Source organism: Gobio gobio (assembly GCF_949357685.1).
Source record: "Gobio gobio genome assembly, chromosome: 17".
Lineage (NCBI taxonomy): Eukaryota > Metazoa > Chordata > Actinopteri > Cypriniformes > Gobionidae > Gobio > Gobio gobio.
In genome coordinates this window covers 23,910,880-23,936,771 of record NC_137110.1, presented here as the reverse complement: position 1 = coordinate 23,936,771, position 25,892 = coordinate 23,910,880, and the positions used below count along the sequence as shown (strand labels likewise).

The 25,892-nt window shown below is 37.1% G+C and overlaps 1 protein-coding gene across 2 annotated transcripts in view; it reads left to right on the top strand.

Annotated features, from left to right (window-relative positions):
• Positions 1–202: 202 nt before the first annotated feature.
• The window catches only part of sap130a (Sin3A-associated protein a), a 32,770-nt gene continuing 7,080 nt past the window's right edge, over positions 203–25,892 (top strand). Inside the window, exons 1-20 of one of the 2 annotated variants that reach the window (XM_079841477.1) lie at positions 203–258; positions 1,057–1,167; positions 8,302–8,576; positions 9,303–9,461; positions 9,566–9,674; positions 13,686–13,810; positions 15,214–15,338; positions 15,443–15,587; positions 15,744–15,834; positions 15,942–16,043; positions 17,358–17,499; positions 17,755–17,873; positions 17,967–18,239; positions 18,867–19,044; positions 19,268–19,366; positions 20,955–21,310; positions 22,369–22,623; positions 23,337–23,462; positions 23,620–23,723; positions 23,882–23,995. In XM_079841477.1, the coding sequence (XP_079697603.1) occupies positions 1,071–1,167; positions 8,302–8,576; positions 9,303–9,461; positions 9,566–9,674; positions 13,686–13,810; positions 15,214–15,338; positions 15,443–15,587; positions 15,744–15,834; positions 15,942–16,043; positions 17,358–17,499; positions 17,755–17,873; positions 17,967–18,239; positions 18,867–19,044; positions 19,268–19,366; positions 20,955–21,310; positions 22,369–22,623; positions 23,337–23,462; positions 23,620–23,723; positions 23,882–23,995 (2,994 nt within the window). In that variant the 5' untranslated portion in view covers positions 203–258; positions 1,057–1,070. The remainder of the gene's footprint in view (positions 259–1,056; positions 1,168–8,301; positions 8,577–9,302; positions 9,462–9,565; positions 9,675–13,685; positions 13,811–15,213; positions 15,339–15,442; positions 15,588–15,743; positions 15,835–15,941; positions 16,044–17,357; positions 17,500–17,754; positions 17,874–17,966; positions 18,240–18,866; positions 19,045–19,267; positions 19,367–20,954; positions 21,311–22,368; positions 22,624–23,336; positions 23,463–23,619; positions 23,724–23,881; positions 23,996–25,892) is intronic. The other variant, XM_079841478.1, reaches the window with a different exon arrangement.

Below are 25,892 nucleotides of genomic sequence, written 5' to 3'. Positions count from 1 at the left end.
TTAAAAAGGTCTCTAAAGGCCGCACACACAAACTGCTGCGAAAATTGGTTTCTTTTCAAAGACAAAAAAATAAAAAAATACAGACAGACAGAGAGAGAGAGAAAAAGATTAATAAGAAAGGAAAAAAACCTGATATGTGCACACTGGTGCGGTTCAAAGGGGATTTTATTTTGAAATCGTTTGCGCCGGTCCGCCATTTCGTGCTTTTTGGTTGATGCAGTGTTCACACTATGGAGTGGGAATAGCTTCAGAGACACGGTAGTATTTGCAATGTGTTTTTTTATTTTTTTTATTTCTTTGTATAGGTCCTATTTATGTTTGTAGTACATATACATATTGTTATAATGCAATAACCCTGATATATCCTGTATACAACCTGCACTTTATAAACAGATTCAAATGAGCTTTTGTCAACCAGCAATGGAACAGAGAAAAATAGCGCCTCTGTTTTGATCTTTAACAATTACTCTATTATCATGGCTTGTTGGATGATAGTATGATTTACTCGCGTAACGTGTTCAATTTCGTGAAGTAAACATTAAAGCGCCAAAAGTGACAGGTTTTGGTTTTGACATCTAGTTTATCACGCCATAAAATGAAGAATATTTAAAGTAACTTACCTCAGTATTGAAGGATATTTGTTTAATAATAGCGGATGGAGATTAATGTGTTGTCCGTGCAGTGCATCGATTGTAGTTTGTTGCTTGTTTAATTCGTTCATGTGTTTTCTTTGCACGTAATTCCTGTGGTCTGTGTCAACACATGAACTAACATTTAACGTTAAACATGTTCCATACTGAACTCTCAAACCCTGCTGTTGAATGAGGCTCTCGTGCATTTTAGATACAGACTTAATTATACACACCATAATCATCTATTCTAGGTTGCTTGAAAAGTGCTGCCAGTTTGGAGGATAGTAAAAGTAAACTCTGCTGGACACTAGTGGCCCTCCAGAAGCAGGATTTCTAAAGCACACTGTCTATAGTTCTTTTCGAATTGTGATATTTTCCCTTGCACTTTAATACATGTATTAAACCTGTTTAACTTTTCTTACAGCTAATTCACAGAAGATGAGTTCTCAGCAGTTTCCTAGGGCTGCGCTGCCTCCTCCTGGGGCCGGACCGGGTCAGACTTCTAGTGACAGCAGCGTTCTAGGGACACAATCAGGTAGGATTGTGATGCCACCAGTCCAGATCCTTTAGTTTAAGATGGGGTTGGCTTGTCACCTATACTAACATTCCAGTAGTTGATACTGCAGGAAAAACTAATATCTTGTTGACAAAAAAAAAAAAAAGTTACCATTTCTTTATTGAATATTGCAGGTTTTATTATAAAAGGGTTATCTGTGCACATCATTTATTTTTTTTATTTTTTATTCATATGCCCTTGTAATCTTTAATTAAAATAAGTTCCCCTCTCGCTTGCATCACTTCTCTGATGACGTGTTTACTGACGCGATCTCGGGCATGACAACCTGTCGCTCACATGAGATCATAGCAATAGCAAATGACAACAATCCAATCAATTCCCAATGGACAAAATAATTCGGGATTCGCTCCGATGCACATCACAATTATAGGTAAGAAGAGACTATCATGGCAACTTTAATCAAAAACATTGGGTCTCATTCACACTAAGCATGCACACACATTTGTGCGTAAAATGTGCGTACGAACGATTTTAAGAACAAATAAAAACATTTCGTAATAAATTAATTTCTAAATTTACAAAAAAATATAGGAACAACTGAAACCACACGTACTTAAATAGCTCTTACTCTGTGCGGCCTTATAATCGTGTTAAGAAGTTATATTCTGTAATAAGTCATCCTTCCTATTACAACTATAATTATATTGAAGTATGCTGCATTAATTGTATTATAGGCTATAATACATGCATAACATTTTATAATAAAATTATTAAATAATAACATTTCATTTAAATTTTAAAGCATTCCATCATATGCAGTTAAAGAGTAAGCAAAGCTGCATTATAGTTTCAGCTGCGACTCCTGTGACGTTTCTCTGAATAACATAGATATATGCATATGCACTCATGCTCATCTCTATATACCCTATTAATTAACAACATGTATTCTTATTTCTGTGCCATAGTTATTATATTGATTAATAATAGTTAGCTAATCTGTGTGCTTTGTATATGTGCATTTCTGAAATGCATAACATGTACAAATCAATTTAAATTGTAATGTAGATGCATTTTCTGTGAAGCCGCTTTAAAACGAAATGTATTGTGAAAAGCGCTATACAAATAAATTTGAATTGAATTGAATATGCTCAACTGGCTAATGAGAGGTCTCTAATCTGGGTCTGTATAAAAGGTGTTTATTGTGAGAACTAGTGAGAATGGCACACTTGACATTGCTTGAGAATCGGGCCAGTATATGCTTTATTTCTCACAATTGCGAGTTTATATCTCGCAATTCTGAGAATAAAAAGTCAGAATTCTGAGATGTAGGCCTAAACTCGCAGTTGCGAGATAAAAAGTCGCAATTCTTTTTTAACATGTTTTACTCTGTGGCGGAAACATGCTTCCATAAACGAGTCTGCAAACATCAGCAAGTTTGACTAGCGCGACGAAAGGCTGTAAGGAAAACGTGTGTGGAAAGCCCTTATATGGAAGTGGTTTGGGCGTGTTTTTTGCAAATGACTAACCTTGTGCACGCGACCACTCATTTAGAATGCTCCAAAATTCACTTACATTGGAAAGATGTTAAGAACAAATTCATGCGTGTACGAACGTGTTGTGAAATAGGTTTTTTGTGAGAAGTTCTACTGTACGTACAAATACAAAAAAATCCACGCAATTATTAGTGAATGAGACCCGTTATCTTCCCTTTCCCTTTGCAACAACATCTCTGATGACGTGTGCACCAGCAAAAGGCTGGGCAATGGGTCTCATTCAAGCCTGCCACACGAGTCCTGAAAACTGAAGCCAACGCATCTCTATCGACCCCTAGGTGACGAAGAAGTATAGGTCATAAAGTCCACCTCTTCCATGAAATGTAATGTGACATAGACAAACTAAACAATCAAATTACATTTCAAATAAATTTTTTCCAAAGATAGTTTCTGTCATTTTAGGCTGTTTTTTTATCACGCTGATGCTAGTTCAAGTGTTCGTTCTTTAAATAAGTTTGGTTTTAGTTGGTTATTTGATGCTATAAAAATGGGGGTGTGACGTTATGATTGACAGCTTCTCTGAGAGAAGTAGTCACTGAGGCACTAACGGACCTTTTTCAGGAACTTCAGGAGGAGATTGGAGCTTTAACTTTAATCTCTACATTTCCATAACTGTTTATTTCACAAAAAGATGTTGATTAGGCGGGAGTGTGGGCGGGACCTTGATATCGCGGCTCATCTTCGCGCTCACTACTGCGCAGACTCGAGACCCAAAACTGGCGCCTTCACTTACGTCAACGGAAGAGAGTGAATGCGCGTCGTCCATATTTTTTTTACAGTCTATGGTCTCATTCACTAATAATTGTATTTATGCGCACATTTGAACTTCTTATGAAAACTTTCTGCTAGGGCTGCACGTAGGGCTGGGACGGTTACCGCATTACCGCAATACCGCGGTCACGTGACGCCTACCGCGGGTCTGAGATCGTCACCGCCATCACCGCAAAAAAAACAAACAAAAAAAAAACATTGGCCTGCACATGTGTCCACGTTGTGTCTAATTCCATGGATTCATTGATTCTAATGACATGGATTGTGTCTAATGACGTGCGTGTCTTATATGGATTCAAGGTTTTCTAAACAAAACCTAATCAAAAGATGGAGCAAATCCGACCTTTCGCGAGTTGGGGAGCGCAATTTTCCATTATAACATTCCATTTGTATCCGTGTAATGTCTTGTAGCCTATAATTTATATTAAATGTTACTAAATATAAAATACAGGCGCATAAGCAGGTTTTTAATTGCACGTGCTTAACACAATTCTCTCACATGGTTGCGCAGCCGACAATAGCGGGTAGGAAGATAGAAGTCATGAAAGCAGAAAAAAGAACGCACCGCCCGGGCCGTGGGTTTGTGTCGACCGCTGGTGACCGATTTCTCCCATAGCTGGCAAAAAAAAAACACGGCTTCAGAAAGAACAAACTGAGCTGGACCTGCCTCAGCCCTCCTTAGTACTGGTAAGTTTTTACTCTCTTCCAACTCTGTTTGGGAAAGATTGACTACAAATAAGCTGGGCATGCGAAATTTCATTCAATATAATCAATAAATAATCTATTGTAGGCAATTAAATATAAGTAGGCTATGTGATTCTGAAATTCCAATTTCATTAAAAGGCTATCGAAAAAGATATCCGTTTGGCAGGCTTACAAGCACAGTAGTGTGCGACACTTGGTTAAATTAAATAGCCTTCGTTAAATATTTGAACCACTGAGACAAAAGCGCACACGAGATATATAAATTAATATGAATATGTAAAAATATGTAATATAAATATAAATAATAAGTAATATCCAATCACGGTAGTGTGAGCAGCAACACTTTGTTAAATTAAATAGCCTTCGTTAAATAGCACCACTGAGACAAAAGCGCACACGAGATAGCCTATATATAAATTAATATAAATATGTAAAAATAGGCCTAATATAATATAATAATATAGTATGTAAAAATGATTTATGTAATATTAATAACATAAATATAAATAATTATATAATATGTAAAAATTATTTATGTAATATAAATAACATATATATATAATAATTCAAATAATCATTAGCCTAAATAGCCTTGTTAAATTAAAAAGTATTCGTTAAATAGCCTTGAACCACTGAGACAAAAGCGCACACCACACGAGATATGTAAAATAATATAAATAGGCTATGTAAATGTTATAAAATATAAAAAATAAATATAAATAATAAACGTAGCATAATATACAATCACGGTAGTGTGAGCAGCGAGTGACTACACTTTGTTAAATTAAATAGCCTTGAGCCTTCCTTAAATAGTCTTCATTAACCACTGAGACTAAAGCACACACGAGATGTAAATTGTAAATGTAAATTATAGCCTGAATTTGTAAAAATATGTAATATAAAAATATAAATACTATAAATATAAATAATATATTATATTATATGGGCGGGTGTGCGCGAAAGTCGTTATAGTTTAAGTGATTGTTTGATGACGACGACTGTAATCTGAAAGTAAAAATATGGGAAATAAATAAACATGAACAAATAAATATAGGCTATATTACTGATCAATACTGATAAATAAAAATGTGTTTGTTTGTCTTTGTTTATGCTGTTCCATCTTCAGATCTCTCAGTCGTGATCTGATCTGCTCTCTCAGGAAAAAATATGACTGGGATGTAAACCATGGCCTAGTCTATATTTCGTTTTGCCAGCACTTTTTTTTCCCAGATATCATTCCATTTCTGTTCTAATTGTTCCTGTTCTAAACGTGAAAAAATAAATGTAAAATAAACATGTTCCTTATTATGTTCAATTGCCTGCGCTGGTGTGTGCGTGTGCGGCTGTGCGCGAAACTCGATCGGGAGCCGTTTAAAGTGGTTTACCGCTGAACCGCGGGAATTTCTTGCTTTTCAACCGCGGTAAGAAAAAATCCATACCGTCCCAGCCCTAGCTGCACGATAAATCGCAATTAACATGAAATTGCACTTAACGTGATTATGAAATCACAAAGGCTGCAAATTATAAAAAATTTTTAATGCTCAGTTCGTCAGTGCAGGACAGCTCTCTGATCAGTAGTAAATGCTGCTCCATCTGAAAGCACTGCGAGTTTGAGTTGCTTATAACATGCAATTGAAAAGGCAACACGCGTCAAACATCTTTCCAAACATGAGAAGTATTTAGTCATGTTTAATCAATCAAAGCGTTTCAATCTTCTGTTTATTCAGCTCACAGATTGTATGATGTTCATAGGGATTTCCTGGAATGCTGTGAGTTATACTTCTGCGGCACATATTTGGAGTACCCTGTGCGAGAGCGCCCTCTGGCTTTACTGAGAAGCTGCGCATTAAATAATCGCAGCCTTTGCCAAATCGTGTGCATTTGCGATTTATCGTGCAGCCCTACTTTCCGCCTAATTCACAACACATGCATATGCACATGAAAAGGATTAGTTCACTTTAAAATAAACTTTTGCTGATAATTTACTCACCCCCATGTCATCCAAGATGTCCATGTCTTTCTTTCTGCAGTCGAAAAGAAATTAAGGTTTTTAATGAAAACATTCCAGGATTTTTCTCCATATAATGGACTTCAATGGGCTCCAAACGGTTCAAGGTCCAAATGACAGTTTCAGTGCAGCTTCAAAGGGCTTTAAACGAGACCAGACGATGAATAAGGGTCTTATCTAGCGAAACGATCAGTTTCTGCGAGAAACCGAGCAGTATTTATGCTACTATTTTACCTCTTATCAGACAAACGTGATCATCTCTGAGCTCCGCCATTACTTCCGCTAAGTGAGGTCAAAATACGAGCGTGGTCATAGATATATCGATCGTAGATGCCTCATTCTACTGATCCGTGCAGGCGCTAATGAGGCATCTATGTATACATCTATGACCACGCTCGTATTTTGACCTCACTTAGCGGAAGTTGTGGCATCTGAGCTTTGATGATGCCCCCGGATGATGCATTATATTTCGTCACTATCTCTGTTATTTGCGTGCCTTCCTTAGATACGATTGCCATTCGATTTTATCTTAACGACAAGCATATATGCGATACCGGGCAGGATCGACTGGAAACCCCCGGGGGGAAAAAATCCATTCTTGGCCTTGAGAATCGATTTTGAATCGACCACATTTTAAAAAACGATTAATCGAAAAAAAATTTTTTGCCCAGCCCTAATTGTGAGCCATGTATTGTATTGTATCGTATCGTATCGTATTGTGAGGTACCCTGTGAATCCCACTCCTAGTCTTTATGCAGAGCTTTCTCACAGCTTGTATGTTGAAATATAAAAAAAGTCGGCATGAAACGGAAGTTGAGATCGTCTTTTTCTCCTTATTGTGACGTATATCCGAGTGAAACGGCTTCTGAAATTAGAAAAAATGTAGGGCAAGGCTTGATTTCGTCCTTCAGGAATTGATTGGATCGTTGGAAGTTGGGCGTTGCTAACAAAATGGAGGCAGATTTGAAGTTTGCACTCAGTTGTGGAGAAAAACTCGATCTATCTCTTAAATAAATGTATTTTCTGTCTAAATATTATGTTACTGAGCATATTTCCTCACTTTTCGCTGGTTTATGCTACAGATTTTACTTATTTTAAGCCTTATATGGCTTTATTTCTGTAAAACTTTTTTCTCAGCTCTCCCTTATAAGGGGGGCGTGCCGTAAGCGCGTTCACACACGCTGCATTCCTCAGTGCGAGCCGTCACGACAAGCTGTTCGTCCGACTATAATGAGTAATTTTTACCTAAAAAAAGCTTTTATTTCTCATATATTTCTCTCTTTTTGCCTCAAGTACTTCCTGAAGAAGGTATTGTGTATACCAAGAAAAATGCACCTAACCACCATATTGCCACGCTCAGTGACAGGTTTCTGAGAGGCAGTGCAGAAACGAGACAGGGGCGATAACCCCGCCCTCGCGCCATAGCACATGACCGGGAGAGAAGAGAGATCGTTTCGATGGGGGAGGGAAGGTTAACGTATTTGATTAAAGATTATAAGGGTAAATTAATTTTTAAAAAATAATGAAGTGCACAGATAAATCAGTTATAGTAAACACTACAATATTAATATAAAAATACGAATTGTAACATTTTATTTCATGCCGCCTTTAAGATCTACTATATATCTATGTTTAAAAATAAAATTTCATCTTAACTTGCTTATAAGGCCACCAAGAGTATGTGATTTGCATACGAGTGGTTTCAATTGTACCTACATTTTTTTGTTGTTGTAAATTTAGAATACATTTTAGAATGAAAGTTATTGATGTATGTGTGTGCGTCACACTATGCATCATGTGAATGGCTTTATGTATGGTAAGTTTTGGTTAATCAGACTTTTAATAGTGGGACAGATACCTCTCAGGTTTCATTAAAAAATATCTTAATTTTTTGTCGAAGATGAACGAAAACGACATGAGGGTGTTTAAATGATTTTCATTTTTTGGTGAACTATCTAAGTGTCACAATTGGTGATATTAGAGTTATGATTGACACAAAGAACCGTGGAGAGCATGTGTCCATGTCGGTCTGTAGTGATCTTCTTATTAGCATCAACCTTGTACTGAAGTACCAGTATCTGGGCATGACATAATGTGGTGAATATTGTGTTACAGTAGGCAGTGAGGACAGCAGGCTTGAGGTGGATCACTCTCAGGATCCTCCACCTGGCGGCAGCAGCAGTGGCAGCGCTGGTGGAATTGCTTCGTTCCGTGATGATAAGCAGGAGACGGTGATGGTCAGGCCCTACCCACAGGTCCAAGCCCTCGGCCAGCCTCCTGCTCTGCCCCAGCATGTGCCTATCCAGCCCAGCCCTCCGGTAACTGTGGCCGCCCCATCAGTCCATCTACTACAGAACCAGCAGTCGAGCGTCGGTGAGGCCTCTGTAAAGGTAATTTATTTTCCCTTTCTTTTGTCTTGTGATTTTGTCACAATATTAACAATTTATGTGCTTGTGTAAAGCAATGTGGGTGCATTTCAACAACTGGATTGATTGACAACTGCTTTCTAGTGTTTTGAATCCTTTCCAACTTGAAAAATCCAGGTGAAGCATTTTTTTAATCAAGTACCTTGGTTATGGGGATACCAGGCATAGTGAAATATATTTCATGCTTATCTAGTAACATGATGTAGACCGATTTCAATGTAATGTAGACATTTATGTAGACATGATTGCTCTCTCTGATGTTCAAACTTTTTGTTGTTCAGAAGGGATAAAGCCAACCCGACAAGTTTAATCACAATCCATTTTTCATATTGTATATTGTCACATTTATGAATTGCGATATGTTGTGGCACCTCTAATTTAATATTTGAAAATAATTTTAATAATTTCCAGAAATTACGGCTGTCATCGAGTTGTGGGGTCATTTCCACCACAATGAACAATTTTGTCACTAAAAAGTTTTCCAAAAGTTAGCATATTTGTTTGCCAAAGAGAGAATAATGTCAGTAAAAAAACATGCTTGAGATGAAATGTTGTGAAAAAAGAAAATGTCACTTGATGCAGAATTCTTTCACATTTCAGTTAAGTTGGTAAAAAAAAAAAAAAAAAATATATATATATATATATATATATATATATATCATCTCAAATTATATTTTTGTTAATTTTCAGGCTGCCCTGAAATCGCCTATGCCCAGTCGTCTAATAGCACCTGCTCCTGCTGTTAGCCAAGGGCATGTTCCAGCCAAAATGTCTGGGCATATCACCGTTCCTCTTGAGAGCAGCATTGCTCCAGCCTCTATACCAGTGGCAACCATCAGTGGTCAGCAGGTATAGGCACTATCCCCTATGAACTTCTTCTAGTCAGGTTTCTTTAGATTACACATAATGGGCTTATTGTAGCAAAGGTTTTGAGATGAATAATGTTCCTCCAGGGACAGAGTAACCTGCATCATCTTAACGTGCAGATCTTCAGGGGCAGTGCACCTGCGCTACTAGGATCTCCTGCTCCTCCCCACACCTTTACCTCCCATCTGCCCAGAGGTCAGTAATTTCATTCATACACTGCTGACATTATTGCTTAAAAGAATAGTTCACCCACGATTGGAAATTCATTTAATTCATCAGCCCCCCCCCCCCCCCCCCCCACACACTCCCATGTGGTTCCAAACCTGTACGACTGGTAGAGCTGTGAAAAAAAAAAAAAATCCAACGTCTATAGTAGAGCTGCACAATTAATCGTTCAGATCTCGTGCGATCTCGATTCAAACACCCACACAATATCATTCCTACTTAACAAAGATTTGTCTGTCTATTAAACCTGTCAAAATCATACCAGAATATTCCAATCTGTGTAGTCATTGCCGCTGACCCAGAGAGAGCAGCTGTCATGGGTATGAAACTTTTCAACCACACAAGATCATTATTTCAGTTACAAATATCACAGAAGTACTGGGATAAAAGTTTATAGTTCAGATATAAACACTGATGTCTACGGTACCGAAGTAAATTGGCGCTTTAAAGGGCATATTGCAGGTTAGAGACCACAGTGAGTCAATGTATAGAAAAATAATGTAGGAACTGAATGTTCTTTAAAATATACTTATAAATACGCTATTAAAGGTTTTTGTGAGAAAATTTTACTTCTGCATCTAAAAATGCCAAAACCGGTCGTGATGTAACGGGAGGGAGTGCGGTGAATTTCAGTGATAGGAAAACAATGGATCGCAATGACCGCTCGGACGCTGAGGAAATTATAAATGTTTATTAATACTCATATGGAAGACCACAGCCATACAATTATGACACACAATGAGACAGACCAGGATTAAACAGAACAACGATTAGAGGAGACAAATTGAGTTGTTGTGTGAGGAGAAACAGTGGAGAACAGGGCAGGTGTCTCGGTGAGAGACCAGTGTTTGCTCATAGATATATATACGCTAGCTAACGATATGAACACTGTGCTCAGATTACAATACTATACTGATTATTATCATGTATCAGGCAATAGCAAAGCTGGTAACTTTATTGTCATCTAGTATTGATACTTACAATAACAGAAACGAATAGGCTTTGACCATCAGGAAAAGTCACACTCGTTAATATCCGTCCACACTAAATGTTATGTGATATAACGTTTCAGCACATAATTCCAAACTTTTTTCGAAAAAGTTTGAGACCGTATTCATTTGTGTTAATTTACAAGCTACACACTGGCTGCGTGGGGTGTCTGTTTTTATTTCGGCTTCCATGTTAACAGGTTAGAGCTTGCACACTGCCTGCATGACACGTGCGGCTCGAGCCGTGTCGAAAACGCGCTCATGCTAGAAATAGAACCGACGCATATTTTTCACGACACGCAAGCATGTTTGAAGTGTTTCCAGGCAAAATAGAATAGGAAAAGCTGTTTGTAATTTTGACACGAATACATATTAATAAATGACATTTTGATGTTTGAAAGTCTCTAGGTTTTGACATAAATGCAGATATAATTGTAATTAAGAAAAAAAAAAATTCTCTATTTTCAAATATTGTACCTGTCAATACAGAACGAAATATTCTGTAGCCTGTTTTACCGTCAATACTGCCGACGTTGTCTTTGCTGTATCATTAGGCTATATATTTACAGTATGTTTAACATGAAGTATAGCCCTCCCTGTACGTCACCTAGCAGCAGCAGCGCTGTGTCAAGACGCGTTTCTGTTGTGTAAAGACATAGAAAATGCCATGCTCACGTCACGCAGCCAGTGTGTAGCCGGCCTTACATGAGTATAACTATGTTTGACTCCATCATATCACCGGGATGATAATCCTCAGGTCTAAAGCACTATACACACCACCGCGTGTTTCGAGGCAGATACAGAAGTGAAGTCCCGTCTCTTCACCTGCACAAAACGCCACCATGCAGAATTCCTAACTTTTTTTTTTTTGGAAACCTGTGGACTTGATGACCTGACAGGCTGGACACAATAATTTACCATGACAATGATAGATTGGAATAGAAAAACTACCGAAAATAAACAGACTTGTACTGAATACCAACCTATTCTGCACTGAGCCAACGCAGAGCCCGGCGAACGACTCCCTCTTGTGACGTAATATGATGCGATGTTGAAAAAAAACGCTTTTTACAAACGGCCAACGAAACGGCCACTTTTTTTGTGCTATTATGTCCTTTTAAAACATTTTAAATCCTGCATTACCTTTTCATATGGTATTTTCATACAATGTTATATATTCATTTGGATTTTTTTTTTACCTGCAATATGCCCTTTAAATAAAGATTGTGTCAATTACATCCTTACACCAGTAGGTGGTGTAGTAAGTGACTGTTAAAAAAAGATTTGTCATGGAATCATTCATTGAAGAGATTTGTTCAAAAACTCTGATTCATTCAGCAATCAAAAAAGAGTATTATCAAACCGATTTTTGTTAATAGTTCTTTGAAATAAAAAAAATAATTAAATAGACTACAGCAGTTAACAATTTGTCAGAACCTCCAGTAAATTACATGTTTTTTTTGTTTAGTTTTCTGTTCAGCATTTTGGGAGAACTGTGATCTCTATTTGAAGTTAAAAAAAATTGCGCTTCTCAATTTATCCAAAATCGTGCAGCTCTAGTCTATGGTGGACAGTGGGAATCAGTGGTAAGCAAAAATGTTCGGCTTCCAACGTTCTTCAAAATATCACCTTTTGTGTTCCACAGAAGAAAGTAATTCATACAGGTTTGGAACGACATAAAGGTGAGTAAATGACAGCATTTACATTTTTGGGTGAACTATCCCTTTGATCAGCATGATGGAGTTGAGTTTGTGGCAAAACCTTTTACAGTGCTTGCATTATGTTCTTCTGTATTTTACTGCATATGAGAATTCATACTCCGAAAGTAGAACTTAAGTGTCATTCATTACAAGATGATTAGTTTCAAAACATTTCAAAATGCACCTGCATTGTTTTGCATTTTATGACTTTCAGTCGGATAAAATACTATTTTTCCAGTCATATTTTTCGTCATTGAAGATTTCATAAAAATGGTTGTATGATATTGTCTAGTCTTGTTCTTGTGAACCCAATATTGTGTATTGCTTCGTCAGCACACTGCTACTAAATGGTACTGCTGATGCTGGTTGACATTGGAAATACTTGTTGGTTGTTTACCATTTAACGTTTTCAACATTTATTTGCACATTTATTTTTATTATTTTGCTCAAATTATTTATTAAAAAATAATAAATGCAATTACTACATTTAGCAAAATGTGTTATTATTATTATTATTTAAAATACAATTATTAAATATAAAATATTCCATTTGCGTCAATGGTGAGTGAGTTAAGGCACAATGGTCTTTTTACCAAGTTACGATTATAATTGTAAAATTAAAATTGATATGCCAAATGGTTCGTTCTTGTTCATGTTTTGTTTTTTTGTCTAAATGATGGAAAGCATTTTGAATTCATCAATGCTTTCTAAATTTGGTTAATATCAGAAAATGTTTGATTATTGTAACCTCTGGTTATATGTTGACTAAACATACTTGATATTCTGCTATTAGTTTTGCTCTTATTGGTCCTGCACTTTCTAAATATTACTATATGGGCTAACTTTGACATGATGAATGCTTGTCATGTTTTATGCAACAGATCATGTACAATGATCAAAATGCATGGCAAACAAATCTCAAGTGTATTACCTGTTTTTCAGCTGTATTTAGCATTGGAGTATTTAGATGGTTAGTGTTTTTTGGATTGTGTATACACACAGGGTTTGTTACTTTAACACTAGTTGACTAGTCTATTACAAAATTAATCACACATCCCTATGCTAAAGTGGGTAGTATCTGCATCACTAGTCGTTTTAAGCTAAATGCATAAATCATTTTTAAATGCCTGTAGTTTTCTGCTTGTTTTGCACTGCTGGTGTATGCTCGAAATGGCACATTTTACCTCACTGTGATGAAGGTGAATGTTACGTTTGTTTGTGTTTGTTTGACATGAACTGTAGTGTACTGTAATAAAGTTATACTGTATCTTTGCCTGTGTTTGGTGTTTCAGGCGCAGCTGCTGCAGCTGTCATGTCCAGCACTAAAGGCGCTACTGTCCTCAGACCAGCCGGAGGAGGCAACACAGGCCCTAGCCAACCTGCAGCTGTGCAACACATTATACATCAGCCTATTCAGGTGCATGCGCTTTACACCTATCTGATTGCATACAGTTAGACACAACTGTCTGCTCTGAAGTACTTAAATTTAACTTTTTGAAATTTAAGTCCTGAAAATCCTTTGAAAACTCTTTATGAAGAGGTACTTGAAAAGTGCTTGAATTATTGAAAGACACTATATATATATATATATATATATATATATATTTCTCTCAAAACGGTGAAACACAATTTTCATGCAAGTTAATGCTGCATAGATTTAAAGACATTTTACATGACTATGAGCGTGATATTGCTCATAAATCTCCAAGTATATGATACAGCTTTCATTCTTTAGGTCCATCATATATTCACGGGAAAAAATCAGCTTGAATAAGGAAATCTTTGTCATAGTGTCCTTTCAATGGTTAAAGTTGCCACAGTCATTGCGTACTTTGTATGTGCTGCACCTTAGTTTTACCATTTTGTTTTATTAGTATAGTTTATTTCTCTGTTGACCTTTTTTAGAATTTTTGAGATGATAAAGACATTGTTTTGATAAGTGCGATCTCCAAAAACCAAAAAAAGAAGTGCTTGAAGTCCATGAAAGTCCTGGAATTCCATTTTACAGTATCTGTACGAACCCTGTAAACAGTGCTTAATGTAAATTCCACATTTAGAGCAGTGGTTCATAGCCTTTTTGACACCCATTGTCCACAACTAGGGTTGGGTATCAATTGAATTTTAACAATTCCGATTCTGCTCATCGATACCAATTCTTATCAATTCCTAATTTCAATTCCTATAAGGTAAAAAAAAAAACTTAAGATAGCACTCACATTTATTCATAATCTTATATAATACCATGAACAATGATTAAGAACACTTACACAAGGAACTTTTGCCTATTAAAAATTGCTAGCCTAACTAATATAAATTTCAAGCATTATTAAAGACAAGCAAACCAATTACTAAAAAGAAAAAAACAAAAAAAATACTAAAAAACTAAAAAAAATTGCACAAATAAATACAACTGAACAAATATATGATTGAAATAAACAGTGTTTTAAGTTTTTCAGGTACAGAAACTGTAATCAAATGTAAAATAACACTGCACTTTATGAATAAAATATACATAACAAATATAGTTCATACCTGCAAACTAGTAGCTTTTTGGTGAAATTCACCATTATAAATCAGGATATGTCATTTATGTGATTTGTGTAGATACAAAACAAAGTGTGTTTTCATGGCAAAAGTTTAGGGATCATTTAGTAATTGTCAAACACGACCACTCTCACATCCTTAATGTTGAGTCCTGTTGTGTTGTAGTTTATGCACTTTATGTTTGATGTTGCTGTCAGTTTACACAGTTGTGAAAAGAACTCTAGTTCATAGATCTGCAACATCATCTTGATATTTACCCACTGTCTGTATTCACAGTCTCGACCTTTGGTAACCACCTCAACGGCTGTTCTACCCACCATGGTGGCTCCCATCCCAGCTGCTAGAACCCAGTCCCCAGTTATCAACACCCCTGTCACACACTCTGCAGAGATGGTTCATGGGTAAATTATTGTATCTATCTCTTAGTTGAGCACAATAACTATATGTTATGATAGGATTGCTTGGTGTTATTCCAATAATAATCTTGAATTTGCGGGTTTTTTAGGCGACCTGTAACCATTCACCCTCCACCAGCCGCCATCAACATCCAGCGTCCACCAACCCCCCGGGACACCGCTACTCGCATCACCCTCCCCTCCCACCCAGCTATTGGAGCCCAGAAGGCCCAGCCCCCTCACACTGTCGCACAAGTCAGTATGAACCTATTGATCTAAACTTTTTTGTATAAAGCAGGGGTTTTCAAACCTTTGGATGACAAGGAACCCCATATATTCCCTGCAAAGGAAGTTGGTATTCTTGCTGGAACATAATGCCACAAACTTTGAGGGTTTTTTTTCTGTCTGCAGAAGCCAATCTTCAACACTGTGACCCCTGTTGCCGCTGCCACTGTAGCTCCTATCTTAGCTACCAACAGTGCTCCTTCAGCCACCACTACAGGTAACTTTTTTTTGTAACTTTTTTTTTGCCCAAAGATTTCATCCAAAGAGGCAAAATATTTTTATGCAGTTCATAACTTTGTCTAAACTTAGTATACCCCAAAACAGGCTCTGCACCGCATACCCAAATGACCAGTAGCACTATTGTCACTATGACAATGACCTCTCACTCCCATGCTACAGCTGTGACCACCTCTGCTATTCCTGTCGGTAAGCACAACCCATTCTCTACATGTGTTTATAACATTCAAGATTGTTTATCAATGCATTGCGAGTCTTTCTTTAACGATTCTGAATCAATTCACAACAATTCAGATCATTTTTATCCACAATTACACACTGGCATTTATGAAGAGACGGAGTGCAATGCTGAAACTTCCGGCGAGTCGTGCTAATAATAACTAGATCATTTTGCCATATCCATTAATGTCTGTTTGTTGTAGTGAGGCAAACAGGATGCAGAATTTAAATGCAATAGTTGAGGAAATTAATCAACTGTCATTTTTAACAAAAAAACCAAATGAACAAAACTTTGAATGGTGGCTTAAAAGCTTTGTTTGACCGTTTAGAAAAGTTTGACCCTTTATTGACTTTACAGAGTGATGGATGAATTGTTTTATAGATGGATTGGATTGATAGATATATTGACTGATATATAGATGGATGGATGTATATATTGATGGAGGGATAAAGGGCTCTAGACTGCAACCAAATGTCACATTTTGCCACCTTTTTTCTTGCCGGTGGGACAAATTTGAAGTTGCGCTGGTGCAACCACCACGTTGCAGCTTCCATTTCGGATGCATATGAAAAACATCAAAAGCGGAACGAAACTGCGCGTCTTGAGCTGTGCAGCACGGACAGTTTATAGGCTTGGACTAATAATAGACAGCTCAGAGTGAGCTCAGAACAAGTACTCACGATCACGCGACACTGTTACTACACAGCGCTGGGAGATTCAGTGAGAAAGCATTTGAATTCAATGCTGTATTAATAACATCGCTGCGAGATCTAGTGAGAAGCTTATACATTTGGCAACAATTCTGTTATAAACCATAGATATCAGCTCAAACAGTGCTGATGTGAAAACCAGGAGAAACATTGTGCCATGAACACAAGTTTTAGAAGGCTTTTTAATCTACAAATCACCAACATTCACCATCGGTTTAATGTAGTAACTGTAACTATGGTATTGTGGCAGAAATAGTCAAATGTTTTTACATTAGCACTTCAAAGCTCTAAATATGATCCAAATTAAATGTTATTTTTAATGTGATTTTACATGTTATTGTTCTTATATCTTATACAGCTACACTCTGTAAAGTAAAAGGCCATCCAGATCTAACAGTGATGCTTCCACCTCGTTGCTGAGAAATATCATGTAACGTTTCAGTAGTGAAGCTTTTTAAGTAATAAAAGTCTCAGTCGGCATTGACAACAGGTTTCTGTGCTCCTGAATGTTTCTGTGTGTGCACTGATGATTGATTGATTTTCATTCTTGCTTAATGTTTCTGCTCTGTCCAGCTAAAGTGGTTCCTCAGCCCATTGCCCACACATCCCCACGCATCCAGACAGAGTATCCAGGAGAAAGGACCAACCTGATTTCCATCTCAGGTCATCGCTCTTCTCCAAACCCTGTCAACATGGAAGCCCGCAACGATAATAGGTGAAAATTCTGGCAGTTAATCTTGAATTAATCCAGGGGTGTCCAATCCTCCTCCAAGAGGACCACTGTCCAGTAGAGTTGAGCTCCAACCCCGATTAATCGCACCTGAACAAAGTCTTCAGGATTACAAAAAAATTCTGGACCTTCAGGAGCAGGATTGGACACCCCTGAATTTAGCCAACTTAACCAAAGTAATCAGTGAATTATCATCGAATTGAATCTTTCATCATTTAATCCATATGTGTTCTTCTGCAGGCCGTCAGTGCCAGTGCAGTTTCAGTACTTCTTACCCACACAGTACTCATCCCCATATCCTCTGACCCACACCTACACCCCCATTACCAGCTCTGTCTCCACCATCCGCCCCTACCCAGGTAAACACAACACGCATGCTCTATCAGAAACTTTGTACTAATATCCAAATGTTTCTTAGACCTCTAACACTGACTCTGTGCTGTTTTCCTCAGTCACGGCTCCAGCTCAGAGCCCAGCTCTTCCTGCTCAGGCTGGTGTGGGTGTGGCCACCACTGTGCACTTGAACCCCATGCAGCTGATGGCGGTGGATCGCATTGGCCTGCCATCTGCCCAAAACATCCAGCCAGCCTCTATGACTGCTCAGGGCATTCAATCTGCACCAATAGGAGTGCAGGGGCTCCATGCCACTGCACCAATCAGCACACAGAGTGTACAGCAGGCCCCGGTCGCCACACAACAGCCACAATCAGAAGCAAAACCACCAGGTAATTTTAGCAGATATTCAGAAACTGAATGGAAAAAATATATTATATATTATAAAACTACATCTTTATATTCTAAAACTATACCTAACACTGTGCAGCGTTTACTAGAGTAATTTTTGAGCGAGTAGATCTCTGAGCTGGAGTGAGGAGACGGGGCTAATTTTCCGTGTATACTAAATGAAGCAAGGGTTTAGAGTTACATTCAAGCTATTTTAAGACACAAGGTTTTTTTTTTTTTAAATCAAAGATGAGATTTAAGGGATCAAGGTTTTAAATTAATCAAAAGTGACAGTAAAGACCTTTTATAATGTTTCTGTTCATTAAGAATATATCATGGTTTCCATAATATTAATATTAAATATTTTTTGCTTTTAACTTCTTACAAAAATCTTCAAACTTTTTGAACCCCAAACTTTTCATACATTTAATATTATTATTATTCATTTTAAATTGAATGAAACAAAAATAATAAATGTTTTTCAAACATTAAAAATAAAAAAATAAAATGCGTTTTTGTGTGTGTAGGGCTAGTGAAATTGGGTGTCAGGAATTAACTTAAAAAAAAAATATATATATATATGTTTGTCTTGCTCACAAATATTTGATGAAATCTGTTTTGTCATACAGGTGTTGTTTTGGCTGAAAGTCCTGCTTTTGTTACTAATCCACTCGGGAGCACTTTCAGTACCACGCAGTCCGTCACTACAATGGTGCAGACACATCCCCAGGGGGTGGGCACAGGTGCACCCACACTTGTCTCCTCCCCCCGGCCTAGCATCCTACGCAAGAAACCTGTGAACGAAGGGTGAGTCAGTTTTCACTCCACAGCCTTCACCATTGTGTATTGTAGCATGTGTATTTATAGTATGCTAACTACTAAGGAGCCAAACTTAATATATATGAAAAATTACATTACTTCCTCATTAATGGCATCCTGAGAAGTAACAGAATTCAGTTTGCTCACTTTTTTAAAGGCAGAGATGATGTTGATAAAATAGTGTGAGACCAATTTTGGGGTGTTTTTTTAGGGCAGTACGTAAAAGTCTGATCCCAGCGCAGCCGAGTGAGCCTAACGCTGGCCGAGTGGATAGTGGGATAAGGCTGTCGGGATCCCCTCGCCCAGCGGGGTAAGCCCTGCCTGAAAATCCTTTATTATCCTAATAAGAATAGGACAAAAGACAATGCTCCTAACACAGGGTTCCCACGGTCCTGAATACCCTAAAGATATCAGGGTTAAAGTTTGATTTCCAGGCCTGAAAACCTAGAGAAGGAGAATTCGATCTTAACATTTTCAAAATTTGCTTTTTATAGATTTTGTGAATAATTAATCCATGTAAATCAGAATCAGAATATGCTCTGTTCACAAGTAATTTTTACTATTCTGTGTGATTATGTAGTTGCGCATTTAAGTTGAATAATGACATGCATGCATAATAACAGACAAATCATATTAAAGAGACGTAAAATCAGTTAAAGAGATTCATCTGAAAGAAAGATTTATTTTTTTTATTAATTATTTACATTTAGTCATTTAGCAGACGCTTTTTTATACAGGTCAATTAATCAGTTAATTATACTGGTCAATTAATATTTTTTTAGATGCCAATATTTAATTCTAAGGGATGACAGTAATATATTATTTCACAAATTTAAGTAAAAAATAAATATGTATATTCTTTAATAAAGCATTACTTTTGTGAATTTCAGGGTTCCCTGCCTCCGAAATCCCAGTTAACCCCTGGTTATCCCTGATATTATTGGGCTGCTGAGATATGTGCAATGTTTGCATTGAATAGTGTTAGCTCACTATCTTTGCCTATTTAATTTCTAATTTCTTTATAACAAAACGGTAAAACTGGTGCTATTTTGGTGAGAAATTGGCTAGCTCTCTTTGTAAACCCATCTTTGGTGTGATGCCGAACTCTCATAAGAGTTTCTAAAGGTTTTTGTATTCTCTGCACTCTTCTGAACATTTATATTTTATGTGCAACAATAGCTCGCTCTATGTTAAGACCTTTCAACTGATTTTAAATAAAAACTTTTCATACATTATAATTGAAAATGGTGTTGAGTATACTGAAAATAACTTTTTCAACCTTTTATATCTGTAATAGTCTTTCTCTGTTGTTTTGGAAGTAGATACATTTTATCACTGATAAGTGTTGTATTTGAAAAAGTTAAAACTGTTGGAAGATATAGATATTATCAATTTGTTCTGACAAACAGCAAAAGAGAATGTGAATTACAGCAAGTTCAGTGTTTTCTTACATTTTTAAATCACAGTAGAGGCTACTGTGTTTATTATAAGGGTAGTAGAATCTGCAGCTCTGTATTCGCTACTCATGAGTACATTTAAATAAGCTACTCTTTTACTCTTCAAGTAGTTTTTTGGACGGGTACTTTTATTATATTTGCACACAATTTTTTGGAAAGTAATGGTTTTTACTTGTATATTTTTTCAGTACTCTTTCCAACCCTGAACCCGCCCCCTTAAATCTTACATTAATCTACCTCCATTTTTAGTGCAATGGCCACATCTAAAAAAAAATTGTTACACTCAGAGGAATAGATCTGCCGCAATTCCTGCTAGAAAAATATTGTTGGAAAATGTGGGAACCCTGTTAACAGTTTCATGCATGTGATCTCATTGTCTAAAACTGGTTTAATGCAAGAAGATCTGAATGTTTAATGTTGTTCTAATCTTTCTGTAATTAGACTGAAGCCCAAGTCGGATATTCATGTTGCTATGGCGCCTCCAGTCATGGCAACTGTTGAGGCTCTTCCAAGTCACGGAGGTGAGCAGCAGAAGCTGTCCATTCCTGCTCAACATCATTCACAGGCCATTCCCACCCTTCTGGCTCCACCAGCTCCGACACCACCTTCTCAGCCCACTGCCGTTCTTTCAGCCCTGCCCGCAGCCATGGCTGTCACTCCACCTGTGTCTGCCTCCATGGCCAATGCAGTGGCCTCTCCTACCCAGCCAGCGGCCAGCAGCACTGCTGCCCTGAGCTCCACCCTTCCAGAGGTTAAAGTAAAACAGGAAATGGAGCCAATGGAAACTTCACAAGCAGGTAGGTGTGCTTGTCAAAATAAGAATCCACCTATTAGCGCTTGATGCTTACTTTTTTCTCCAAGGAGCATGTGCCCCTAATTTGAAAAATTTTGGAGCGCACAAAGTATCAAATCATTTGTTTGTCCTTAATAAAGGGATCTGAGAAGGACAGTTTACAAGACTGTTTACAAGAAAAAGCATTTCAGCATTCTGTTTTTAGAACTGTTTTTATTTAATAATTATGGAATTATGCATATTCTAACTTTGAAATAAATGCAAGAGACACTTTATTTTGTTACTGAAACCAGAAAAAATAACATGTTCTGCATAATGTGGGACTTTTAATTATAAACAAGGCTGAACACACCAGGACTCTTATTTTGTAAGGCTACTTTCAGCTGCTCATTCAAACATGAGGAAGATAAAATATGCACTCTTTAACAATCTAAAACTTATTACAATACAAAAACCATAAAGTCATAATTTATCAACAGTAGATCATAAGCAGTCCATTGGCATAAATGCACTGCATTCATTGCTTGTGAACCGTTTCAAAGAGTGAGCCTATGGAACGTGCAACAGATGGTAGCATTTTGACTTTGAAACGTGCAACGCTTACATTTATTTATTGATATCATATGTTTTGAACTGTAAAAATGACATTAACTTTATTTTTTAAGAGGTCTTTAATTTAGGGCCTAAAACAGGAATCAAAATACAAGACTTTTGTTAAACCATTTAAGACTTTTTAGGACCTGGGGGAAAAAAAATGTGTTTAAGACTTTTTAAGGTCTAATGTGTGGACCTACTTTTTATTCGCACATGTACTCCTAAATACATTTTACAGTTTGCACACATCTTTTTTCATTCTCAAATGTGAGTGAAATGCTCACACTGTCAAGCCCTGCCTATTCCTATACATTCACTATATAATCACTACAAAAAATTCTACATCCAATCCAAGTGATGTATGGTCACACAGTCTGTTTTACAATGGCTTCTAATAACACATTAGTCCAATGCAATTTTAAAGAGAGTTTGGGCACTCCATATATTCCTGAATTCTCTTGATCACAGTGCCCTTAGGTCCTTCTTCGATGGGTCCGGCTCCATCCCTCTCCTCCCAGGCCTCCACCCTGGCCATATCTTCTCAACCTGGAGACCTCTTGCCTGGGGCCTCCCCGAGGAAGAAACCCCGCAAACAGCAGCATGTGATCTCCACTGAGGAGACGGAGATGATGGAGACCAACAGCACAGACGAAGAGAGAGCTAGCAGCCGAGCACCAGGAAACAGGCCTGAAAGGCATGAGTCTCCTCCCAGAGAATATGTTGGTAAGCACACATCCATATATACACACATCCGTGGATATCTAATGCTTCATTAGCAGCTGAAGCTGATTACTGGGATGCGTCTGTACATCTGCCCTTTTGGAAAGGTCAAGATGTGACCGTAAACTCACTTTTGGTCATAAATTGTCAGAAACATTGAAAGGATGAAAACTACACTGAAGTGTTAAAGGTATAGTTCATCCAAAAATGAACATTTTGTCATCACTTACTCACCTTCATGTTTTTTTCCAAACCTGAGTTTCTTTATTTTGATGAACATAAAAGAAGGTATTTTGAAGAATGTCAGTAACCTAACGGTTTCTGGTCCCCATTGACTTCAATAGTATTTTTTTTTCATACTATGGAAGTCAATGGGGACCAGCAACTGTTTTAGTTACTGACATTCTTCAAAATATCATCTTTTATGTTCCACACAATAAAGAAACTCATACAGGTTTAGAACAAAATGAGGGTGAGTAAATTGAAATAGTTCATCCAAAAATAAACAATCCCTTTATTCCTTCTGCTAAATGAAAAAATAGTATTTAAAATTGTAAAATAAGCATAAAACGTATTTGCTGAGATCACCTGATAGTGTTTTCGGTCTCTCTTGGTTGCTTTTATTTATTGTTTTTTATAATTTAGCAGTGTTAATTTGTAATACCCCCCAAAATGAGTGTACACTTGTTCAATTGTAATGTTGATGATTAATGTAGATGAGGACGGTGTTCGCTATGTGCCAGTCCGTCCCAGACCTCCCCTCACTCTTCTGCGCCATTACCGTAACCCATGGAAGGCTGCCTATCACCACTTCCAGAGGTACAGTGACATCAGAGTCAAGGGTAGGTACCTTTTAAACATCTGTCTGTTTTCTCAGTTTGGTCTTTGGTTTGTTTTGGTGTGCAGTTGTTTTCTTGTTCCTTTGAGTCATCGGATAATGTTTATAGTAGTGAATCTGGTCATGTATTATGAGAAGTCATCTTGCTACTGTCTCCGCAGAGGAGAAGAAAGGAAGCCTTCAGGACATGGCCAATCAGAGAGGAGTAGCATGTCGTGCTCAAGGCTGGAAAGTGCACCTGTGCGCCGCACAGCTGCTACAGCTGGTGGGTTCTGCAGCTGATGGTTTTACTTCCGCCATAAGTCTACAGTGGCTTAAAAAGAGTTTTATTGTGTTATACATGAAATATATTATTCTAACAGCCTGTTACTGAGAGGAAGTTAATGCAACAGTTTAATGAATTCCTTTCTTGTTTGATCACAGTCTAACTTGGAGCATGACGTGTACAGCCGGCTGACCACCCTGCAGGAAGGGCTCATCCCAAAGAAGAGAGCTGGAGCTGATGATGAATTGCACCGCATTAATGAGCTCATACAGGTTAGTGTATTATCACGTTCCCTACCCACCATGGAAACCACAGTGAATGGGTACTAACTTGATGCCCAAAATGCAACAGAACATAAGGGTCTCTTTAGCCCTCTACTGCACACATTTTGATGCTACATGATAAAAATTATCCAAATAATTTCTTGGTTCAGTTGGAAACATTTTATTGATAAAAAAATAGTTTTGACCCCACCCCCCACCCCAAAATGTATTTACGTTGCCAAAGAATCATATAGAAAATGATTAATTCACATCACAAGACAAGGGGCAGAGAGCAATACAAAATTATAAATCTTTTTCAAAAATAAATAAATACAACAATATTTAGAGGTTATATAATGCACTAATATGTGATATGTGATAACGTCCAAAAATATTGTCAGCAAAAAAAACCTTGGAAAGTACCCCTTATTGCACAATGTTGAAAAAAGCTTCATAAAGGCTTCTCTACACCTTCACACACACACACACACACATATTTTTTATGTAAAGTTCATGTCATTTTAAATACGATTACTAAAGCAAATAATCTAGCCTTTTCACACCATGTGCTCTTGTGACCATGTGTCAGAAAAGGACGTCCCACTTTCAAATGTCGCTTGATAGTGACTTCCACACCTTATTTGACTGTTCTTTGACATTTTGTGACCATTCTAATTGGTTTCAGTCATTTAAAGAAATATGTACTGAAAGCAAAGGGAGATATTTTCTTTTAAAGAAATAGCTTTTTAAGGACTACAACAAATGGCTTTTCGGGACGACAACGAACTTCTTCCCTACAATTTACATAAACCCTGCCCACGGGAACCCTAAACTCAGAGCCGTTGAAAAACAGAGTTACGACACTCCCATAGACTTCCATAGGAACTGAGGAATGCGGAAGTAAAGCGTGTTATGTAGCGACCAATAGTTCCAAAAAAACAATAGTTCCAGCATCGAACCCCTTTCATTTCAGTGCATCTCAAGCACACTCGCTGGCAAATTGACGAAATTACTGCATATTTTGAGATTTTATGGCATTAGTTGACCTCTCAGGAATATTAAAAGAAGTGGTATTTTATGAAGCATGTTATAGTTAATGTTTATTGTTATAATAGATCGTTAGACTCTAACTGTAGTTTGATAACGTGAGCAGCACTGCAACAGCTACTATATCCAGATGCTATCTGTCATATTTCAACAGTTTTTAGTCTCTCTGAGATCTTTCTGTCGAAAGCGTTTCAATGAAGTCAGCCCATTCAAGGAATTGCGTATAACGCCTATAAATAATGAATATGAATAACGCCTGGATAAAGAGTTGAATTAAATTGGTTGCCTTGTTTTTTTTTTAAACACTATTTAAAACTGTATATGCTAGAATCCTTAATTTATATTCACCTGTTGTGTATCAAGTATCCTAAAATAACATTCAGACTTTTAACGTTTAAATTATAAAAGAAATGACCACTAACCAGTAGATGGCGGAAGAGGAATACTTATTGGCTCATTAGCCATTTTTTTCCTCTCTTTTTTTTTGAATGAATTTTTATAGATCATCAAATCACTATTATAACATTAAAATATCTATTTTTGTTACTTTATTTGTACTGTGTTTGATATATAGGCTAATTGTTGGGAAAATCACAAAGTCTCATGAAAAAAAAACTTCTGACTAAACTTCACAATAAATCTTTATTTAAATCGTGTCTGTGCTATGTTTGTTATGATAAGAGGATTTGTAGATAATGGGAAGATTCGTGTAAAACATAAACTTGCTCTAAAATTCATTCAGCGTTTTGAGACTATAAAACTTGTTTTGATCGATATGGATTCTCATTCCTGGTAAATTATATTTTCAACAGAAATGCCTGTGATAGGCTACAACACTCAACACTGTAAAATCATGCAC